At 35.3% G+C, this 25185-nt stretch overlaps 1 protein-coding gene across 1 annotated transcript in view; it reads left to right on the top strand.

Annotated features, from left to right (window-relative positions):
• LOC129786641 (cell adhesion molecule Dscam2) overlaps positions 1 to 25185 on the top strand; it is a 41525-nt gene that overhangs the window by 5284 nt on the left and 11056 nt on the right. Inside the window, exons 2-17 of the mRNA XM_055821767.1 lie at positions 2507 to 2722; positions 4957 to 5041; positions 11747 to 11951; positions 15825 to 15967; positions 16120 to 16281; positions 18881 to 19030; positions 19266 to 19386; positions 19615 to 19732; positions 19838 to 20046; positions 20287 to 20414; positions 21409 to 21509; positions 21888 to 22092; positions 23649 to 23780; positions 23884 to 24315; positions 24408 to 24527; positions 24939 to 25091. Coding sequence (XP_055677742.1) covers positions 4972 to 5041; positions 11747 to 11951; positions 15825 to 15967; positions 16120 to 16281; positions 18881 to 19030; positions 19266 to 19386; positions 19615 to 19732; positions 19838 to 20046; positions 20287 to 20414; positions 21409 to 21509; positions 21888 to 22092; positions 23649 to 23780; positions 23884 to 24315; positions 24408 to 24527; positions 24939 to 25091 — 2449 coding nt within the window. The 5' untranslated portion in view covers positions 2507 to 2722; positions 4957 to 4971. The remainder of the gene's footprint in view (positions 1 to 2506; positions 2723 to 4956; positions 5042 to 11746; positions 11952 to 15824; positions 15968 to 16119; positions 16282 to 18880; positions 19031 to 19265; positions 19387 to 19614; positions 19733 to 19837; positions 20047 to 20286; positions 20415 to 21408; positions 21510 to 21887; positions 22093 to 23648; positions 23781 to 23883; positions 24316 to 24407; positions 24528 to 24938; positions 25092 to 25185) is intronic.

The raw sequence follows: 25185 nt of genomic DNA, 5'->3' as shown, positions 1-25185 counted from the left end.
GTGATCAGTAGAAATACTGTGATAAACTGGCTCTTCAAGCATCCATAGAACCAATATGATGTCTCAGTAGATATGGTAGAATGGATGAATAGGAATGTAGGTCTGGGCGATCAATGGACGCATTGTAAGCTAGACAAGACATTCAGGTCATGTATCTATGCAACCAGTTAATACTAAAGACAACATTCATGAGTCTTCGTTGATCGGATGGTATAGAGAGACAAATCATGAGTCTGTGAGTAAATGATACTGGTGTAGATAAAGCATGACGAGGTTTTCGCGGAGAGGCATCATGCTTGCATGGTGGGCCTGTTACGTTGAAAACCTGAAATGTCGTATTGATTAACATCAATCCAAGGTTAAGGTCCAAGGTTCTTGATAGTTAGTCATACGGCGAATGGTTTCTCGGAGACACTAGTCTCTATGGAACGAGCTTACGGTTCCTGGAACTGGGTAAGCTAAGTCTAGACATATGTTCCATGAGAAACAAGTAACATGGCGAAAGCTGTGTTGAGAGAACCTTCTGTAGGTTCATGGGTGTGATGATTTTGTGTCATGTGCACTGGCGTACTAAATCAAACAGAACCCTTGTGTACTTGGGCTACCAGGTACGGTTCCATTAGGAACAATTGGATATGATCTTCAGTTTGTGAATAGAGTTGTTGTCTAATACAGACTTGTACTCTATACAAAGGACCGCAGTTGTTATCGCATTCATTGCGAAGTATACTGGTCGAAGATCACGGGAAAATTCGGTCAATCTGTCTTGCTTTTCCTAGCTTGTGCCGAGGACGTCACAAAAGTCAGGAATGGCCGAATGTAGTACCGCTGGTACTAACTGTCATGGTATAGGACAGATTGGCTTATGTGTGTGGTGTTGGCGGGAGTCTTAAGGTGACTCTCTCTCCCAACCACCCTAGTACGGTTGGCTCAGTTGCTCGTGGGCCATGGGGTCGTACGGACGGACCCACCCCATAAGTCTGAATCGTAGTACCTGGCTATGACAATTGGTATCTCATTGTCAGGTATTTTACATATGGTATTCCATTTGCTATGCATATAGCACCACTACGTAGTATATCCTAATTAGTTCATTTGCACCCGGTGTGACCAACGAAAAGCTATGTATACTTACGTGCGATACCTACAGTTTCCATTTTATAATTTCAGTAAAATCAAATTAAATTTTCTCGGAAAAATTAATATCAATCGTCATTAGCAAAAGCTCCCGCGAATTTTCCACTTCACTCAGCATTCTCATCAACCTCGTGCAATTAGCACTATAAAAGCAATATAATACCAACAAAATATATTTTGATGGCATTTCCCAATTTGCTTTGAATGTTATAAAAATAAACTTCACTCGCTCACACTGAAAAAAAAAGACCTCTAAATGGACGTTAATTGTTTTTGTTTATATGAATGAAAGTTGTGTCAGTAATTGCCTGAGAGTGCAGAATTTTATTAATCTCAATATAAATCAATTTGATATTATTTAAAATTTAAAAAAAAATCATAATATTTTCAAAGTTCATCCACAAGCCCCTAAAATCGCTTAAATTGAGTGAAATTTTATAGATCAAACTTCCATATGATGTGCACCAATAAATTTGAGTTGAAGAAGTCGCTTCAAAAAGAAAAATCCTGTGCAAAGCGATTAAAACTTTGTGTTTCCCTTCATGATGAGAGTTGCGGGTGTTACCCCATTGAGAAATATTTTATTAGATCTCTTAAAAACTTTCAATTAAAAATACCTTCCCGTTTTAATCTTCAGCACACACCGGTGAATGGGCAAATATTTCCACGCGGGGTGCACGTATATGTTCCGACCATCTGTTTAGTTTCTCACACTTTTACGAGTGCTGCTGCTGTTGGATATTGAAGCACTTGAAAGTCTTGCTATATGGTGGGATTGTTTACCCCCTTGATTTGTTATGTATCTTTAAGTTTTATTACTTTTCAACAAAAGAAAACTAAACTCCACCCCCCGCAGAGAGAAAAGTCTCTGTAAGGATCAACACTACTGAAGAAATATCCTTGAAGAAAACTTGGGAGCACGTAAGAGGAAAATAACTGCAAAAGCTACCTTAACTAATTTTCTTGCTTCTCCCAAAATTTCCCCGTACACATACATAGAGTGGTAGTTACCTGTACATTTTCTAGGAGAGCTTTCTACTTTTACTCGGGCATTTTCTCCGTATATACCCCTTCATTAATAAAGCATAAGGATGGGGAATATTGAAAAGGCATACGAAAGCCACATAATAAATTCAAAAGAATGCATTATATTTTTCACTTCTTCCACACTCAACTTTTGAAGAGCTTTTTTGGGCTAAGAGGCAAAAAACAAGAAGTAGAGAGTGGGAGAATGTGGGGCATCCAACACGGAAGTAGATGTACCAGTGCTCTCTCAAATAAGTGCACCCAAAATAATACAATTGAAAGATGCAGAAACTTTCCTCTCATCCACTTTTCGTGTATCCCTCTTTTCATTATGATGTTGCAGATTGTAAATTCATTTTTGTGTGAAAAATGAAGTTGGAACATTCCGTGCGCAACTTTAGCTACAACATCGTACCACATTTCTCCCCCAAAAACATTCACTGTGTGTCCCTTTTGTATTTGTGCAAGCAAAATGCAAAGTTTAGTACCCAAATTCGCATTGGATAATTTACAACAATGGGCACCACGAGTATGAAATGGATTATGGTGTTTTGAAAAGGTTAGTATTAACTTCCATGCTATTCACAATCACATTTTCGGTCTATTGCAACTGCCAAGAAGGCTCGTAAATCACCGCATCAGGAGTTGCAAGCAAGAGTATTGGGGGGTGTTAATGTGAAACTTTTCCGACACACTCGATGCCAATGGCGGGTGGGAAAGTGTGTGTGTGTGTGGGGGGGGGGGGGCTAACAAAGGAAAGGGAATGTTGTGCACTTTGGTATGCCAAGCAGGAAAATTAATCAGAATAAAGTGGTTGGAGCTTTCATGCATATTTTCATCACCTTCACGTCAACCATCCACATAACACGTCGAGGGACTGAAAATTTATAACACATCCCCACGTTTAACCCCTAAACATTGAACTTTATTATTTTTATTGCATTAAAAGCATTGCGTACGCGATAAAATTAAAATGAATCGTGAGCTAAAAATTGGATTAAAAAAAATATTATTTTGCTTTCAATGTGTATGAGCTTGAATAGAAAATTCTAATGGAAATTCCATAAAAGAAATAGAATTTTCTCATTTTCGTTGTGAAAATTAATTTTATGCAAGAAATGAAATTGAAAATTCTTTATGTACATAAAATTCTATTATGCCATTAATAGCACCTTTCGCCGACACCTTCACGACTGCACTTCACTCAAGCAAGAATATTTTTTAAGAACACTCAACAAGATGAAGTCTTGTGGTTTTGAACATATTTTCTCTTAAAAGCACCTTTAGAAAATTCAACAACTAAATTGCTAAGTTCCATTGTTAATTATTTTAACTTTTGTCTAGCTTTGTGGTCGTCCAGAATGAAATAAAATGACGTATAAAAAATACATTTCACTGGAAAAGTATTTTCTTGCTAGAAAAAAAAAAGTAGAAAAAAGTTTCAAAAGATTCTGTTTCTAATTATACAGTACAACCACTTTATCCAAAGATAGAATTCAATTTGAACTTTTTGCTGAGCTTTTTCGCTCCTATATATATGTAGCTGTGTGCTTACATTTGTGTTGACTTGCTGTGTACTACTGCTGAGTGAGAAATGAGATCTGTGAATGCTACTAAAAAAGTTCCACAGCATCTTTTTTTCACCCCGCACTCGTCCAGTATAATTCAATAATACATATATCGAGTTGAGGGAAAATCCACAGAGTTTTTTTTTACTCTCTCTTCAAACTTTTGTTTATTCCCTCAAACCATCCGGAGGAATGCTTTTAAAACAAGTTGTTTATGGGTGAAAAAGAAAGATATAGAAAAGAAAAGTTAAGTGTTAGTCACAGTTTCAATGTCAAAGTTTTCCAGGAAGAAAGTACCCCCCAAAAAGAAACTTTCCTTCTCCCAAACTCCATGCACTCCCCCTGAAGTTTTTAACCAGAAAGTTTTCTCCAAAAGTTTCAACATCCCTCCACTCCCTGCACCCACGTTATCCTTCTTGAATATCCATATCATCAGATTAAACTTTGCTCCACGCGGTAAAACAAATATTTACGTACATTAAAATTATTGAAATTGTTTAACATTGTATTACGTGTCTCACTTCAACATTGAATAATAAAAGCTATACTTCTACATGTATGTAATGTACATAGCAAAGAAAATGAGTTTAATGCTTTTTCGTTTTCAATTAAATTCAATTTGCCCGTTGGCTGAAATTTAGTAGATAAATTCGTACAAGGAAAATCCTCTTTTTCAGCACAAAACAACAACAAAACTCCCAATTCAAAAATTAAATCATGCGAAGAGCAATTTTTATTCCACCACAATTTAACCGCCTTTTCCCGTAATAAATTAAACGCTTATAAAATGGCTCATTAAACTCACCTCAATCCCCATGCTCGATACAATGTGTGTGCAAGAAAAAAATATTAAACATATACCCTACAACACAGGAGAATTTGCGGCAAAGTTGGGGTATGGGGGGTGTGGGTAATTTAACTGTGTTGCCCTCAGGGTGAAAATTTCCATTCTCACAACTAGAAAATTTTATCTGCCACTTGTTGAGTTTATATTCCTATATCCTCATCAACACGCTACGTATAAAGTTCGTCTTGTGATTAAGGCCACCCCCATTGACTCGTTGAGGGTGCAAAGTACATGGGGAAAATTATCTGGGCGAAAAATAAATTAGATGACTTTATTTGTAGAAGAAGATGAATGTTGTAAACTGGCGGGGGAGAAATCAAGTAATTTTCGATATTTCTCAATTTTTTTTACATTTTTTCTCATCTTTCTTTCTTCCAGGAAAGCAACATATAGATGCCGGAGAAGTCCACCGAATCCCAAATGGAGTACATAAGGATTGTTCTTGGAATTGTTATAGCGAGTGGTGAGTTTTTTCCTTTTTCTTTTTGTCTACAAACTCATACATTTCCTACTTCCTCTCAAAAAAAATGTTATGTTTACACAATTTTTGAGATTGCCTTGCGAATTAGTAATCACAGAGGGGATCTTTTTCAAATTCTCGTCCTCTCTTTAACGAAGAAATATTGCATAAAAGCCATGTGCCACGAGCAGTTAAAGTTGATATATTTTGACGATTAAAATGTTTTTTTTTTTTGATTGGTAATCCGTTCCATACAACAGTCAGGAAACTGAAATGTTCGTTATGTAGGCAGCTATCTGTAAATAAAAAATGATTAGAAAATAAATAAGATTAGACTCATTTAACCTTTAAAAAAAGTTTTGAAATTTTATAAAGAACTGAAAGGCAAAATGTGACATTTTTTTGCAAAATAATTAATTAATTTTCCCTAGAAGAGATTTTCTTAAGAATTAATTTCAATTATATGCAAAGAATAAATATTAGAAACTTTTGAACAGACCACAAAATATAGCATTTATCCAATACAAATATTTACATTCTTTATACAGAAAGTAGGTACATAAAGAAATCAAAAGAAAAAGGATTATGGATTCATAATAAAACCAATTTCTTTTGAATATTCAAGCAAATAAATTTTCAGTCATGAGAAAAAATATTTCAAAATGACTTTTCTATTAAAAAACCCGAAAATCCCTGAATCATTCGAATAAATTCTTCTTCTTCCTTTTTTTACATCATCAACTTTTCCAACCCCATCGGTTAGCCCTATCACACATAAAGTTGACAAATACCCATTTTTTTGCCCTTTGCTCAACCCTGCTTCATCCTCATTTCATTTTCTTACTACAATTTTCTCTCCTTCCCTTCCCCCCAAGTCGCATCACCATTTTTTTATCTTACACCACATAATTCTAGCTATTTTTCGTTATCAAAACAGAATGGGATACACTCTTTTATGTACATACATATAGGCCCATCTTGCCTCGATGAATAATATTTCAAGGGAGGAAAACCACCGAGTGTTCCATCAAGAGCTCATGAAGAAAGAGGAGGGACCTCCTTCTAATTCTCCCCGCTTCACCAGAATGACTATGTGGGTGGGTGGGATATTTAGGTATACACACGCCCGATATATCTCACCTAACACACAAGAGTCATCTCCACTTAGAGTGCTTATGAGTGGTCGGCTTGGAGTGAAAAATAGATATTTTATTCATGAATTTATGTACCCACCCCCCACTTTTCCACTCTGGGGGAGCTTTCAATCTCTTCAACCATCACACTCTGCCTGCACAACTCTCTGCAGCTTAGGAGGAAAATCTATGAATCTCTGTAGTTGGTTGTCCCATACACTTTGTTCGTATTCCCTCATCCCGCAACATGTCCTCCAATTTGATGGGAATAATGCTGGATATATGGGAGAGTAGTTTGGGAGGGAGCTTTAGAGGAGACATGGTGGTATGGGAAAAGCAAGGAAGGAGGAATGTGTAAATTGTGTTCATAGCGCTCCAGATATTCTCCAATGGTATGGAATGTAAGATTTTCTTCTCTTGTGTGAAAATAAAATATATGTATATATTTTCAATCAGGGACGAACTTGTCCTATACAAACATCCATCCCTCCAGGCTTTTATCCTTTTCTTCTGCCAAGCTAACCATTAATTTGCTATTACGTCTTCCCGCAAATTCTAACCAGATTTTTCTTAAGAACATTTCACATTGAACGCACACTGACTTGTGAGCTCTCAGTGAGGAGCAAAAACACACGTTAATTTGAGGAAGATTATACCAACTGCGACCCTGTCTGACCTCCTTCCAATATCTTTGCCATTTCTCATTTTTTTCTCTCAAAAAGTATTTTCCCATTTCTACTTGCTACACATTTTGATATTTTATAAAAGGAAAATTCTCTACATACTTCAGGGTTGTCTACCATAGAACCCGTAGTAGGTAGTACATGAATGCGATTCAACATATCCTTGTAAGTTGATTCTCAACATACCCGCGCGCTCCTGGAGGAGCAATTTCCCACACCCTCCCCCGCATTCGCTACACGGTGTCGACAACTTGTGCAGCAGTGGATATAAGAAATGAATTGAAAAACGCGGTACGGTGGAGAAATGTGGACGGGGGAGGGCGGTGAAAAAGCAAATTCACTTCTTGGAGGAATGTGTAATCACAAAATAGAGCCCCATTATTGCGATTTATTTTATCCCGGCTTAATTAAGATTATTTACAATGGGGTTGTAGCCAGCAGGGGTTGTTTTTCTTACGATGAGCATCATTTCCATGTCACATAATAAAATAACAAATAACATTGTTGTACCATATGCGAACGCAAGGGCGTGTAAAAGTCTTTGATTTCCCTCTCTTTTTATCTTGTGTAAAGATTTATTAAAAACCCCTTAAGCTGAAAATTCTTTTCATGTGAATCTTTGTGCTTTCTGCAAAAAATCAATTGAGCTACGAAACAATAAAAACTAATGTAAAAGAAATGAAAATGAATTTTCCTCTTTATATATTTTCATAAGACAAAATATTGAAAATCTTTTTTTCACAAGAGTTGCAATTTGGCAATAAATTATAATATTTTTACGACAATCATTTAGGGTGGGTATTATACTAGGTGGCGCATAAGTTAATATGCATGATTTTGCACTTATGCGCCACTCTATAGAACAAAGAATGGTTTATTTGGTGTACCAAGAAAATTTATAAAAGACGTTTAACGTAAAACCAATTTAATTACTTGCAAAAAAAAATGTTTAACTATTTAATAATTAAATTTAATTAAAATTTGGTGGTATGAATGAACTAAAACGTCTCTGGGAATATTTTTAGACGAAAAAATATTAATTAAAAACCTCAGACTTCTACCTTATTTAATATTCCCAACATACTGTATGTAGGTATTGAAAAGTACAACATAAATTATGTATATAATTTACTTTTCCTTCAAGCATTATTTTCTGTTTAATATCAACAAACATTAGGCAACGAAAATAATTACGCATTTAATTTTTTCTTGCATGTAGGAAGTGAATGGAAACTTTACCAACACATTCGTACATGAGTGAGTGAGAGAAAGGCGAACAAAAGTGCCTAAAGCTCCCTCGAAAGCTCACACCATAGAATTCAATTGAATTGAATTTTCTTCTTTTCTCTCTTCTTTTCAACTCAATTCATGAACTGATATGACTTTTATTAGACAGAGCAATCTGATATTATTTTATTTATAGGTCTTTTCGGTTCCTCAGCGCAATGTCTGCGCTATACCACAACCAACCATCTAAAAGGATCTATTGCCTTTCCACACTTCTGATTTTTCTACTCAATAAAAGTTTATCCAAACTAGTACAACATCAGATTGCGACGTCACACACACACACAGCACAACCAAATTCAATTTAGCAGAAACATTTTGGCATGGTTTTTCCAAACGAATTTCCCAAGAAAAACTTATGCGTTGCAATTCTCACTTATTCTCTGTAATATTTCTGATTTCAATATCCTCGCTTTTGGAGCTACACCAAAACTTTTACTAAATGAAACGTGATATAGTGAAGAATTTTCACAATTCACGCAAATTAGGCGTATGTTGAAATTAAATGAATCATTTTTCATTTATAAAAAGAAAATAATGTAATTTAAGCTCTACATCACATAGAACACAGATAGTATTCTATTTTAGACCATTTTTGGTAAATACGATTTGGCCATTTGACAATGGTATGATGCATAAATGGGGAAGTTTGTGAAATAATAGAGTCCACTTTCATGTCCAGTAGTATTCAGACGAAAATTCGTGTGGGTGACCAGGACTGGGATTTGTGTGTTCTGTTCTGTGTATTCAGATTGCATAACACTCTGTTTGTCATGTAATTTTATACAGAATCTTCCTCCCCATAACTATATGCATCTGCCTGTACACTGTTTGTGCCATCCTCAATTTCAGATTGAATACCCGCTGCCCTTCCGGCACACCCCATACCCCCAAATCAGCCCACTCTGTGCTGGTCCTCCCGGTCAGTCACCCACTAAGAGGATAGTGCGCCATCATACCCCCCCCTCCTGGTACCCCTTCCTCGCTCCATGTTCACTGCACATGCACAGCATCCCAGCAACAATTCACATATAACACATACCATGTCCATTAGGTCAAATATAATGGCACAAAGCTCTGCAAAGATGGAAATTCCTTCTGCAAAACTTATGAATCACTGCTGCTGCTACTACAACCGCATTCTTTTGAGAGGATTTATTTGTATTATAAAGAAAGAATTGTGTAAAAGGATAGAAGGAAGAAAGAACTGCCATATACTACCACCACCCTAAGCCCATAAAAAATAAGAAAAATTCTCTGGAATTTTCTTCACTAGATAGGAAGCAAAGGGAAAAAATTTAATCTATTAAAATTCAATTTATTTGAGGCATTCAAAATATTTTATTCAAATTAAATAAAAATGTAATATGCGGCAATTTTTGTGATTTTTACAGCCACCCGTACAATTTTCCCTTTTATTTCCCGCATGCACTCTATGCTCTCTCGAATGTGCGTTTGCATAACATATTTATCGTTTATGTAGGTAAAACACGGTGAATGTATTCAAAATCACGAAAGCGATGTCAAATCTACAGCAATAAAATGTATTGATAGAGCTTTTCATCCACTAAATTTATAATTTATCATACCACACACATTTTTTTTTCAATTTATATTATTGCTGTCCTCTTGTACAATATTTTTCAGTGTTAAGCTGTCCAGTACTTTTCATTTATTCATAAATAATATAATACTCATTTAACCAGCCAAAGAGAATTTTCATAGCGTTTTGTGATTTGGGGCTTTTATTACATAATGCACACGCAATATTTCCACATAATAAGATTAGAGAGCATAGAAGGTTGATTAACCAAAATTTAATCACAGCATTGATTAATTATTGATATAAAATTATTTATTTAATTAATGAATGGATGAATTAATGAATGAAAGAGTTTATTGGAAATTGAACAGATGGCCTAAATAAATTTAAATACTTTTGAACATTATTATCTCTTTGCTATTGTTTTTATTTATGGTTATTTTTAAATTAAATTTTGATTATTTTAATTAAAAATATATGGTGGAAATTATACTTTACATTTTAACCCAGATATGTTCAGGATTTTTTGTACAAGAAATCATTTCAAAATTGCCTAGAAAAATCAATTCTGAATTGTTCTAAATAATGTGCATAAAAATAGTTTTTATGCACATTACATGGGGTGAGCCCTTCAGTTGTAAAAAAATCTTTTTATTATTCTAGGACATAGTTAAAGACTTAATGAAAATATAGAAATAGTTTTTTTTCTTATTCAAACGATGATAGTTCTAAAACCTTAAAAAATAAAAGAGGAAATAGAAATTTTTATAATCATTTCCATCCAACAACCTATCAATTTCAGCAAAAAAGAAAAGAAGAAAAGAAAATTTTCAAGCCAATTTCCCTCGAATGAATTCCCAATATGAATCACTTTCAATGACTTTACAAGGATATAAGAAGGGTCGCTGCATTGAGATGGAATGAGTAGAGTGAGTATTAGAATGTTTAAAAGGACGACGGCAATAAGGTATTGAAGAACTGAACCTTTTTTTTTTATTCAAAGCCTCCGTGAAAACTCATTCAAGACAAGCGTGTGACTCTCATGTTGGGGGAGGGCGAAGGTGGTGAACGCAAAAAGAGATACATAACATTGGATAAATGGGAAACCTTTCATACGTTTAGAGGGAAAATTTTCGATCCTTCATGAATCCATCCTTTTATGAGGCCGTTCTTGACGCTTTATGTTCTCCAATGTATGCGATGTGGCAACATTTTCCGCTTCTTCAGATTAGATTCACCCAGGTTTTATGGCCAACACGGTAAAGCGCCTGTATGAGTTTACCCGGATGATGAATAGAATGGCTCCAGGACTAAATCAATATATTAATAGTATGAGAGGGGGGTAGGGTGGTAGGTTGGTGGCTGCTGCAGACTGTTATAGGGCTGGAAATCCATTGAAAGGAGGAAAAGGATTCGGCACATAGAGATAATGGATTAAACATTAATATCAATTAGATGACTATCCTGTTTTTGACATTATACACATCACAGACACACATGCATACATATTCACATCAATTGCACGGTGATTTATGTTAATTTAATATCAAAATGAGATGTGTTTTATAACGTGCAAATAATCAAAAGTTAATCAATCAATCCACTCAAGTAAAATCAATATGTGATGCAATTCTGTATACACAATTCAACGAATAAAAAAAGTATCTTTTTTTTAACCCACACACAAATTGTGATAAAAATAGATATCCTTTCGCATCGATCCTGAAACTTTTTGATATATGTGGTAGGTACAACATAAAATCACCCCAAATACTATGTGGGGGTTTGTTTTAAATTGAACCAACCCGATGTGTCCATCAATAACTAAAATGTCACATTTTGCAATTTTCTACAATCAAATGTTGGGTGATACGGTGAAAATACCCACATGTTTGGTTTTAAACTTGTACTATGTACAAAAACCCTTTGTATGTGCATATATTCACAGGAGAATATTATATTTTAACCCCTAAGTTTATGTATCAACCTGTATGTAGCAAAATGTTTTAAAAAAAGGGGGTTTATGGATGACAATGAAATATTCTTTCTGTGTAATTTTCAGATTTCCTCCGTGATGTTGAGAGTATAATAATGGGGGATGGTAGTACGATGCAAGCCCCATCATTCCTGCAAGAGCCATCATCGAGGCTTACGTTCAGCAATGATACTGGGTCTCAGATTTCGTGTTCAGCACACGGAAATCCTCCTGCAATTGTTACATGGCTCCATAAAGATGGATCGGTAGTGAATGCGGTACCCGGATTAAGGTAAGTGCAATGAATCAATAATCATTTCCCGAGAGTTCCTCTCAAGGCATCGTCTTTTGCTTTCCCCAAAGCCTCTTTTGGGTCCCCCTCTTCCCCTATACATACAATCCCGTTGTGATGCGATAGATTTTCCCGATTTTCCATTCTCATTCAACTTCCCGGAGAGTACGGAGTGAGAGGGGAGAGAGAGTGCATATAAATGGAAAATAATGTTGCGACATATCAATTTAAATTTGCATAATACGCACTACATACCTATGCAAGCGATTCCTTCCTGCAGATATCCATGTGGCAAAAGCATCCACATAACGATTTTATACGTTCTCAGCAACTATGAGTATCCGCGTTTGTGGGTGTTATTAATCACCACCTGACAAACATTTATGTACATTTATACCCATATACCGTCGTACTAACATTATGCAGACTTTGCATACATTTATGTATGTACGTACAGGATATTTCCCTTCATAAATGCAATCGCATGCATGCCTGTCGCATTGTCACATACAAAATTTACACTCTACAAAATATTTCTCCCACACAGAACCTATATCATTAAAAGAAGATTTTATCCCTCTCCCAAACTACATAATGTTGAAAAGAGTAAAGAAAATTGTATAAGCAACTCCCCCATGAATCAAGAACTTTTTGTAAGTTTCTCTATTAAAAGCAAGCGTAAATGTTTGACTTCATTAATCTTATTGAGAAATTACGTAGGTAAACTCTTTGAGAATTATGTGAAATTTAATGATCTCCATCATTGTAACTATCGAGGTAATTGCAGATTAATGAGATTAACCTGGAAAAGTTTCAGATTAAAAAAATCAGCAGGTAAAGAGAGTACAGGAAGAGAAGAAAATTCGCTTTTTTTCTTTGCTCATGATTTCATCATTTTGTATCTTTTAAATTTTATCTTCTCAAATTTATAAATAAATTCATTTTCCTCTCAACTTTGCTTCTAAATTCCCAATCCTATGGTCGATGAAGTTGATGAATAAGAAATCCTGGTTAATTATCAATTTATTCAATTACTCCCCACAAAGTTTTGAACTTCCGTAGATGCAACAACATACCATTCGTGGTCTTTCAACACAACTTAATGCAACATAAAATAATTCAAAAGTTCAACAAATGAAATGTTCTCATCAACAAAACTTTCTGTGGTAAATATATAATTCCAAATGAATTAGAAATGTATAGAAATTAATTTTCAACAGTTCACTTTGAAGTATACAACGTAATTTCTCTAATTGAAGTAATACTCATATTGAGACTCACTATTTGATATCGAGAATGTCCAAAATGATGAAACTTCATTGAGAGAAAACTTCCAAAAAGTTCTGGATGAATAGAGTGAACAATAAAGGAGAACAATAATTTCTTCTACCACCCCCTCCCCATATGTATGTATTATATGGCATTCCCATTAAAGTTAACAATAGAAAATCAATCAAATATAGAGACTTTTGTGTATTCGATGAATACCTACTTAGGGTGCCGAGTGAAAAGAGCATGTGAGAGCTTTTTTTTTTGTATGAAAATAGTACATATTTCATTTTAATGATGTACTTTTTGCAACTTGAATGTATTTATATTACATTTTTCGACATTATGTGACTTCTTCATGTATGCAATGTATGTAGTGTATGATGCAGAAAAATTCATTTGAAAAATGAAATGGAATATCTCTTCGTAGAAGAGAAAGAGAAAAAAAACGAGCTCCGGGAAATCTGCACAAAATAGAAAATACAAATCTCAAGATATTATGTTGGGGGATATGAAGAAGAAAATATGGGAAATATGTTATGCACGACGAGAGACGAAATGGGATGCGGGATTGTGATGTGGTGAAATGGGCAAGGGGTGGAATGGGGGTTTGAGAGAGAGAAAAAAAAGTTGTTAAAAAGAATATGCAGAGAGTATATGTTTTATACTACTTGCAGTGAATGGAGAAGGGTGTCTGGGGAAAAGTCTAAAATGCAATGGTGATGGCGCAAGACTATCCCCAGAGCACTCAGCAATATTTCATCACGAATCCATGTTTTAGCTGTGTTTCTTTCAGACACAGCTTTTGTGTACCGAGCAAAATCGAAAGTCGTCAGATCGGGCTCAAACTTGGGATGAGCACGAATTAGGGTCCCCACATTCCAAAAAACGTATGCGCCAAAAAAATTTTTTTCCGGCCGTCCGGCCGTCCGTCCGGCCGTCCGTCCGGCCGTCCGTCCGCCGTGGTTCAACCCTAAATTGCAAGAGAACGGTAATAGATAGAGACTTGCGGTAAACGGCAAAGTTTAAAAGTCGACTGGAAGACGTCCGATTATGATGTCAAATTTTACCCCCCACCCCCGCGTCCGCCATTTTGGATAACCTCAAAATTTTGTTTTCGCTATATCTCAGCTTCTGTAATAGCTAAAAATCTGAAATTTTGATATGTTGTAGGGGCCATCAAGAGCTTTCCAACGATGCCTCATTTTCGAAAATCGGTCAAGCCGTTTAGTCAATATGGCCGCCACAATTTTTCATCGAAAATCGACCATAACTCGAAAACGGCTTGACCGATTTTGATCAACCCGGGGTCAAATGAAAGATCTCAACAAACCCTACAACTCTCTAGAACATCCGAAGTTTCAAAAGTGACCGCTAGGGGGCCAAAAATCAAAAACAAAATTTTCGATGAGTTTTCGATGAATATCTCGAAAACGCCATTATCGATTTTCTTCATTTTTTGATATGTTATAGCTGACTATATTATCTAGCTCCATGCCAAAAATGAAGAAAATCTATGTCGCCGTTCTCGAGATATAGCCTTCCAAAGTTGGCATGTCATATCTCGGGTTCTACAGGTCCGATCTTGATCAACTCAAGCGCAAATGAAAGGTTTCGTGAAACCCTACAAATGTCTAGAACATTGCAACTTCGAGAAATGACCGTAAGAGGCGCTAAAGTCAAAAACAAAGTTTTCGAAAATTTCGAACTCGAATTTTTCGAAAATGGCGACATAAATTTTTCTCATTTTTCGATATGTTATAGCTGACTTCAAGACCTTTCAAACAAAAAAAAATTTATGAAAATCTATGGATCCGTTCTCGAGATATGGCCTTCTAAAGATTTCTTAGGGTATGACTTTTCAACTTTTCCCGACTTTGCGCGTATTTAAACTAATTCGCGTTCTAGTTTGCTCTCACAAAATTGGTACACTGAAAGAAACACAGCTCTCGTAAGCTTGGTCAGCTTACCAGTACATTTTACTAACTGTTGGTGCTTTTTTTTAACTCCACAAAATGTCAGAATATTTGGTTTAATAGAGCTATGTTAGTTTTTAATTAAACGAGATAATTTGTGAGTCATTTCAGTTGACTTTTTTGACAAATTAAAAGAAAAGTAATAATATTTTATAAGATAAAATGGAAAAAGAACGTCATGTTTCCACATACACCTTAATAGTTCAATTAATTAGAAGTTTTAGGGTTGAGGGGACTCCAATGAATTTATTTCCCCAACAGCATGTGAAGGCAACTATCGTAAATTCATCACACATTTTATCTGGCAATGTTTGGGGGGTGAATTGAAGAGGATCGGTAGCATGTGTCGGTGTGTACAAGATACACACAAGGCGCAATATAAATCTTGAAACTCTCACAGTCTTTATAATCCACCCTCCTTCCATCTGAGATACTCCATGGCATAGCATTTGGGGGGCAATATTAAGTATATTCTCTGAACTCTATATAAGAAGAAACGTTTGTGTACATAAAAAGGCACCGATTCATTCTGATTTAGCCTAAAGCAATTTTAGCCGAAGAAATGGCATGTGCTATATATGTATACATATGTGTGATACTCGACTAACTCCTTTCTTGCTCTTCACAGACAGACACCAGGAAACGGAACACTGTACTTTCCACCCTTCCTTGGCCAATACCACCGAGCAGATGTCCACGATGAGATTTACCGATGTCGTGCCAAGAATAAGGCTGGAACTATTCTCAGTAGATCGGTTCACGTTCACGCAGGTATGCATTGCATAAACTACACACAGCATCGTCCCTCCCCCCCTAAAAAAATGTATTAACTTTTTGCATTGAATCCTTGCACTTTCCTAAAGTTCCAGCAGTGTGAATAATGCAATCCCGTCAAAACTTGATAATACGCTTCCCTTTTCTAGTTACAAGGCAGCCATACGATATCCGTGTCGATGGGAAGGATGTGATTCTTGGAAATACCGCATTCCTCCACTGCCATATACCAGAACATGTTCGTGATTATGTATCAGTGACTTCATGGTATCGAGGAGATGAAGTCTTACTACCCGAAGTATCTGACATCGGTGAGTGTTGTGAATTTAGTTTTATCTATCCTCCCCCATATTATACGGATACGCGATTACACGCTAAGAATCTTGGTGAAGAAGTAATCTTTCAGTCTCATGTAGTAATCAATATTTGATACTACCCGATACAAGTTTTCCCTTAAGAGAGAGAGAGAGTGTGTAGGTAGTTTCTTTTAGAGAAAATAAATTGCTAACGACTAATAACATAGCACCATAAATATCAATTTTCCTCAAACACTCGAGGAATGGAGGAAACTTTCGAAGTCTCTTCAATGAATGGAGGGAATTTTAATTTTAAAAAATTACCCCCAGAAGATCATTTCATTATCTTATTAAGACAATACATTTTAGCTGTTCTCAAGTGCAATAAATAGTGTTATAGAGTTCTTTCACGTTTCTCTTCATTGAAATGCTGTTAAGCCTCGTAGTAGAGACAAAATCTGCATTGAAAATAACGAAACAATTTCTAAACTAATTGAAAGAAAATCCTTAAAGACTGAAAGAAAATTTCCAAACAAATTGAGACTTTAATACGAGGTTCTACTGTAAAATTCTTTTCCAACACGTTTCAAAACAACAACCAATATAGCATAAATTCCAAATAAACCACTGCCAAACTATGCAAACTCTTAAACCCAATTATTCGAATTTAGCTGGTGTAGATGGTTGATTAAAAGAATAGCAAAGCGGTGAAGTTAGAATACAAAATGGTTGTATACGTTGAATTTGAGCACGTATATCAGTGATAGGAATAAACTGAAAACATACCTATACGGTGTGATGGAATGTGAATGAATGAAGCTATATAGTGAATAGGAGATATGTATTTGAATTATTGCACAACTCATCCTTTTCCCATGATTGCTCCTGTGCCTTTATGTCGTATCTTAATTTGTCTTCACGGCTCAATAAGCTTTGATGCAATTCGCCAAAGGATATTGCAAGAGATATATTCAATAGGAATCCTCTCTATATGTATATCAAACACAGACATATATCATATTGTAGTATACTCCCTTTTGCAGAGGATGTGATTCTGTTGATTGTGTTGTGTGGCATATCCCCATTCAAAATGTACTGTCGCAATTTATATATAATATGGGAATGCATATTCCTCGGCATTGCACACATAAGAGAAGAGAGGAAAGGCTGCTTGCTATACCTCCTCACTAGGAAGATTTGTTCTCCTGTATTTCCCTTTTATAGAGATGCGCACAGAATTTCAATTTGAATTTAAATCAATCAATAAATTCGATCTCTTATACATACTACTTACCATTGAGCTTTTGTGAGTAATTTTGTCATTAAATCCTCTATATTTGCAAATACATTATTCATACATGTATGTACATTATGATGGAAGTTATGAAAGATTTCAAAACTATAAATATTTTTCTCCTCACATTTGGAGATATTGAATCAATCTGAAGAGAGCATAAATATGGTATCACATTCGAAATAATATTTCACAGAGAGAAAGACAAAAATTTTCCACAGAAATTCATAGGATGAGAGGGATTGGGGAAAGGGGTATGAAGGAAAATTGCTTTTCACTCCAAAATATAAACTGGTGAGAGAATTACCTTACTCTATTTCACCAGAACTATCCAAATATTTGCAGTATGAATTACTCATTTCTAAATGAATCCTCAATTCTTCAGCTGTATATGTGTTCCGGGAGTTATGTATTATGTATGTACATAAGCAATATGCTTTTAAATGCATAAATGCCGTATATACTCCATATATATCGAATCCCATTCTGTTCGCTTCATAGCTTTGCATACCGAAAAAGGATTTGAAACTCCTTTGAGTGCCACAGTATCTAATGAGCATCACATATAAAAGTAGGGTGGTACATAATGTGGTTTTTTATCAAAGCCAGAATAGTTTGTTAAATAGATGAGATGCCATATTTATAACTCAAATATGTACGTTCATAAGTACTATGAATTATGATCCTTTAAGTTGTTATTCCCACTGAAAAACTCCTACTAAATTCATTTCTACTAAATTCCTTTTCTTTTTGACTTTATTGTGATGTGATTTTAATGAAAGCTTATTTTCCAACAATAAAGAAAATTTCCACATAAATGCGATTTTCAAAGAATTCCCACCAACTAAATGGAAATGCAGCTGAAAGTGCAAAACTAAAGAGTATAAATCAAAAATTATAATGGCATGTTGAAAATGCTATTTTGAATTTAAACAGCTCTTTCGACTGTCTTCGCTTCTAATTTATACGTATATGATGAAATAGTCATACAATGTATTTATTATTTATCTTCTTTAGAACTTTTTAAGTTGCATTTAATAAAAATTATTGTTGATGATACAAGAAGTTAGATTTATTAATGTTTCCTTTAAACTTCTTGGCAACCGTGCGGAAGTGGAGGATAAATTCATTTTATGTCTTAGAGACATTTTTTATGATATTATTTCATAACAATAGGAGTTTGTAAAAGCTTTATTTGCCCACCCACAATCAACTAAAATTTTCGCAATAAAACATTAAGAGGAGAAATGAAGAAAACCATAAAATATTTAGATAGAAAAAAAATTATTGAATGTCCATTTATTCATTTTTATTGGGCAGGTGGAAGATATTCCGTAACTCTGGGATCCAGTGATCTTCACATACGTTCTGTGAGATCAGAAGATGGCCTAAAGGAATTTTCCTGCTTAACCGTCAATTCACTAACAGGGGAACGAAAGCTTAGTGATCCAGTATTTTTATCCATTAAAGGTAATTAATTACATTACATAACTCGTGAAATGAATTTTAATTTTAGAAATTGAGAGCTTTTTTTGTTGTTGAAAATTTACAAATTAAGCTCAACTAGTACACATTTATATGCAAAATATTCTCTATGCTCGTTCACTTTAACTGTTGTGAAATAAGCCAATTTATAGAATACATAATTAATTTAATGACTAACAAGTGGAACATTGGGAATCCTCTCTTTTTGACACATTTGCAGAAATTTCATCGAATATGGCGCCACAAACTAATCAAAAATCAATAACGGAAATTCACGTTGACCGAGGCAATGATATTCATCTGCCATGCAATGTGCGCGGAAATCCCATTCCTATTTTCACGTAGGTATTCACAAAACCGCTTTCCCAAAATGCTACTCAATCCACCCCCCTCCCTCGCTTCATCGGAAAATGAAACACTGATATAAATTGCGGTGTTGCCCAGAGGGGGCACATAAGGGGGGGAGGGGGTGGATTGAATTAGTGTTTTCATCAACTACTTAAGTTAATTGCTACTATTTTCTCTATTTTCCACCCCCGTTCTGTGTGTGCTGGCATCCATTTTCCCAGATGGTTTCGCGTAACTGATTCCGGTGCCCTGTATCCACTGCCAACATCCCAACGAATCATACCATCACAATCGATTTTATTGCTCAAGAACTCAGATGAACGTGATTCAGGGAGATGGGTGAGGAAACTATTCAATGGAGAAAATTTTTATTTCAAAATGAATCCTTAATGGTTTTATTGATTTTTTCCCTCCATATATAACGTTTGGCCATTGTTTCACCAGATCTGCAAGGCGTCTAATCAATTTGGGGACCAAAAGCTGGAGATACGTTTATACGTGAATTCATATCTATCCATTCATATTCATCCCCAAGCCCAAACCATCAATTCCGGGGGTACGGCAATTTTCAATTGTTCCATCGTGGGATTACCAATTGATAAAATTGAGTGGTTCCACGATGGGAAACCAATTGTGCAAGACACCCAAGGAAGGTAAGTGTACCGTTGAGTGTGACACACAGGTAGATGATTCTCTCTTTTATCAATCATCCATCCCTCCATCAATGCCATCCCTCATCCCTTTTATATGGGGCAATTAATCACCTTCTCTCGTATATGATGATGATAAAAATACAATACCAAATGTCCCCTTGCCGAAAAAAAAATTAATCACATGATATTTTTATACATCCACCAAACACCGTAAATGGATCCACCCGTACTCACTGACAGGATAAAATTGTTGTCACCCATATCCCTGATGGTATTGCAAGTGGGACGCGAAGACAAGGGTATTTATCAATGTATGGCGTCCAACAAAAAAAGTAGTGCCCAAGGGATAGCAGAACTCAAGTTGGGCGGTAAGTATATTAAATTCAAAACCACTATATCGTTGCACAAACTCTCTATTTAATGAAATTTCGTATTCCACTTCCGGTTTGGGAGTTTCGAATTCAATTGAATAAATTTGAATTTCTCTTTACCCTCCGCCATCCTTCTCTCTCACACCCTTCTTCTCTAACCAACCTCAATAATTCAAGCCATCTAAGCCACTCCCGTGTGCACATCGTATAACAAAATACAAAATAAATTTCACTTTTCTTTTATTCATTGACGGTGCTTTTAAGATTCAAAGATATTTTCTAAAAAAAAAATACACGATAGGTATAGTATGTGCGTTAATAAAAAAGGTCTAGAGAGATTTATTTTACCACGTTTATTACCTTTACGGTTGTAAGAGATTTAACGATTTTCTGCCAAAAGTACTTTACTTATATCCTTGCTTTTTTTCCCATTTATCCTGATTGATAAGTTCTTACTCACCTTCCATTGTTGGTTAGATTGAAAATTATTTGGAATTCATTCGCATTATTATGTATTAAAAATTCAAATTGAAATGGAATATGATTGAATTGTTAATCCTTCAGTACGTGGACGTGGGATTTATTAAATCGCCTTAAGCATAGAATATGTATCTCCATTTAGGTAGTTCAATTATAAATTAATGTTAAATCTATCTAAATTAATGTTCTGGAAATGTGGAATATTCTGAATCATAAATTTTAGAGAATTATTAGTTTTATTGGACATTCATGGGATCATTAATACTGAATTTATATACCTACTGTCTGAATGTATTTAGTTCTTAAAATTCATTCTGAAACAACGAATTTAGAAGGATATTTTATCACAAAATATAAACAAAATTTTAGAAATAGAATTCATTCAAAATTGAGAATAATTCTTTGAATTTCCACTAATAAGGAAGACCAGGAAGACAGTAAATTGTCTAAATTAATGTCATTTGGTTTATACTCTGTACGCAATGTAAATGTTTCATTAATTTCCCAACAGACACCGTTCCGGAGTTAATTTATACGTTCATTGAGCAAAATGTCCGTCCGGGACCGCACATTTCTTTGAAGTGCTCAGCCACAGGATCCCCACCGCCACAGGTAATGACATTCAGCAATCTTATACCCCCTGCTTATATTTGCTTCTCATGTTGTATGCATCCCAACAGGATGTAGTAGAGGTACCAATAGGCCCCATTAGCCATTCAATTCCATTAAACAATACAATTCAGCTAATAGTGTCTTTTGTTAGTTTCAATCGATACCAAATATGTATAATATCGTATACATTATGTAATGCTCAATTCAAATTTACATACCCCTCCTCTTGCTATATAGCACAGCATCCTCGTTGTTCCTATTACTCCATCACTGACTATAAACCTCTCTCATGGGGATACCACCACCTCAATTTATTTTGTACTTGTCTCTCTTTCTCTTTACCATCCCGATGGTTTGTCCCGGAATGTGCGGAAATAGTTCACCTGGCTGTTGGATTCTGAGCCAATATTGGATGTGTCATCATTGCATCGATACGCCATCGGGCAGTTTGTTGATATAACTGGCGATGTAATAAGTCATTTGAATATATCACATGTCCGGACCGACGATGGAGGACTCTACAAATGCATAGCCGCAAATTCCATTGGGAGTGTTTCACATGCATCTCGATTAAATGTTTATGGTATGCTATACATTTGCCACATACAACATAGTTAAACCAATGTGTGCTACTCTATACATACATAACACATACCAAATGTCCGATTTTATCCATAACACACAACATGCCCTTTTATAAATTCCTCATCATAGATGGATCATATAATCACAACTGCATGACAATCATGTTATTTGAATACTCCAAAACGCATGAAATGTTGCTTGATTATTGCAACAACATAGCATCCCAACATTGATTTAGCATTTATTGCTCAAGCATATTTACATTGTAAATTCTCTCACTCTGTGTGAAACTGATAGCTGATCGTTATCGACAAGATAAAATGCACGCACATACTCTCCTTGTACATAGGTACTACATAATATATAAGATTGGCAAGAACAAAGAACTATTGAAATTGCCGCACATAAAGTCCAATCATTAAATAATGCATAAAATTAAAATCTGAGTATTCTTGCATTAATTTTCTATAATATTGAAATGGATTCGCCGAGCTTTCATTTATTCTCTGAATTTATAGAGAAATGAATGAATTTTAATAAATTTTATTTATTCATCTGCACTGTCTCACTTCCTTGCAGTCACAGCTGTCTTATTAGTATGCTTATCGAATATTATTATTAAAAAAAATATTATAGAAGAATAATAAGCTTTTCGTGTTTTTATAACATTTTAAGATTTTGTACATAGAGAAAAATTCAAAAAAAATCCAAAAGCTCCAACAAAATGAATAAACACTATTTTCCTAAGAAGAAAGCTCTCCAAATATACTTTTATTGAAAGTTTATTTCCATATTCTTAATATTATTCTTTCAATAAGAAAACAAAGTGGAAGCCAGAATTTCAGTCATTTTTCCCTCTAGAATTTTTAAATAAATTTAATTTTTTAAACCTTCAATCTTAAATATTCAAATTAACGATTAGGAACTTAAGTATTGCAGAGAGATCACAAATAAAATTTAACATAAACATATTTTTCTTTGAATAATTTACGTACATTTGCATAACACAATCAGCATAATTTTAAAAAGAAAAAAAATCACAACAGTGGAAATTATATACATTTCTTCATGGGAGAAAAATGTAAATTTGCATTTCTCTTGGACTTCTTTTTATAAATATTTTTCCTCGCTTGGAAGGGACACGGAGATGGGGGATGCTCGCAGCAATGGTAGAAATTCTTGGTGTAATGAATACTCTGAATGCCCCAATTTACACAAACTCAAGTGGATTTAGAGTATGAGCTCTGTGTGAGAAGGCAATGATTACAGTATCACTGCATAATATTGAGCTTTGATATAAAAATAGATCCCGGAAAATGTTGAGTGGTATATGTCAACAATTCTTCAGACGATATTTTTATTCATATTTACATAAGCATGGTCATCATTGCTTGCTTGAGGAATGCAAATATTGTTTAAATAATTTTAGAGAATTTTCCATTTATGTACATATTGGGAAAAAATGTTCTGAAAGCTCCCGAAAGCTCTGAAGGGAAATAAACGGAAATCCTGGGAATTAAATCATTTTTTTCCCTTTCATTTATGCGGATTTAGGTCCACCATATATTCGGACAACTGGACTTAAGCAATTACTCGCTGGGAATGATGTTATCATCCACTGTCCCTACTCTGGCTATCCGATTGAATCAATCAGGTGGCGTCTGTCAGGGCAGGAAATAATTCCAAGTGAGTATCCTTTTGCAAAAAAAAAGAAGATTATGTGATGGCATAAAAGAGAAGATGAATGGCAGGGGATTTTTGCTAATGGATCCTCCCCATGTCAAAATAGATTCACGGTATTCAGTGGCAAGTGTGCAGGAGGGTGGCTTTCTCAAGATAAATCAGGTGGATTCCTCACATGATGGTGGGGTGTACACGTGCATTGTGCGAAGTCGTGCCGGGGAAGAGGCACGTCGGGATTTGCAAGTTGTCATCAAAAGTCCACCTGTTATCGAACCATTTGCCTTCCCGAAAAACCTTCAGGAAGGTGGACGAGCACAGTTGTCGTGCATCGTCTCATCTGGAGATATGCCAGTATTTTTTAGTTGGCATAAAGACGGCCAACCCGTTCCAATTGGGTTGCAGGTGACTGAAAAGAAGGAAGATTTCTTCAGTATACTCGTTTTCAAAGATCTCACAGATCGTCACAGTGGACGCTACACGTGCTTTGCCACAAATGCAGCGGCCAAAGTGAATTACACGACGGAACTTAATGTCCGTGGTGAGTAAACCCCTCATATGAGAATTATTCATGAAGAAAAAAAGAAGAAGTTCCTCTGAAAATTATTAGATTTATTCAATTGTACCCATTAGTGCCACCACACTGGAGGCAGGAACCTAAGGATATGGCTGTGATGCTAGGTAATCCAATTTCATTGCATTGCGAAGCTGGCGGCTTTCCAGACCCAATTATTTCCTGGTTCAAAGGACAAGGTGAGTGCAATAATAATTTCCGTTTCATCATGCATTTTTTTTTTGCATTGATTGCAACTCTTTCATTTTTTCTTCTTCATCATCTTATAATGAGATTGGAAGAAAGAAAATTTTATGCAATTCAGCATTTTTTTTTCGGTTAAATACCTAATTCAAAAAAAAATGGAAGGAAAGCTCCTGTAATTGCTTGCCATTATCATCACTTTCAATCAGATGGCTTAACTGACGGAGAGACTTTATGCTTATAATATCCACGTGGATTTCTATATTCTCCATAAAACTGACCCATTCTTTCTCCCTTTTTTTCCCACCCTTATATTTACCCAACAACAATGACGGGCTGTCGTGTTGGATTTTGATAACAACACCCGGGCACGAAACCTGTGGTCGTATGTGGAATAAAATAAATAGGAAAAATGTCACAGGATTTCCATTTAATTCCCCTGAAAAATAACACACTCTCTGTGGATTTCGCCACCTCAGACGATGAAGGGTATTACATGTGTCTGGCAAAAAATGATATCGGTTCTGGATTGAAGAAGGTTATACACGTCAATGTTAATGGTAAGAAGATGAATTTTCTTTCCACATATGTGTCTTCTTTTTACGACATGAGAACAAAACCCTTAATGTTCCTCCCCTCCCCCAAAATCCTACA

This window comes from Lutzomyia longipalpis, chromosome 1, assembly GCF_024334085.1.
Source record: "Lutzomyia longipalpis isolate SR_M1_2022 chromosome 1, ASM2433408v1".
In the NCBI taxonomy this organism is placed as follows: Eukaryota; Metazoa; Arthropoda; class Insecta; order Diptera; family Psychodidae; genus Lutzomyia; species Lutzomyia longipalpis.
Note: the sequence above shows the minus strand (reverse complement) of the source record. Positions and strands in the feature narration are given on the sequence as shown.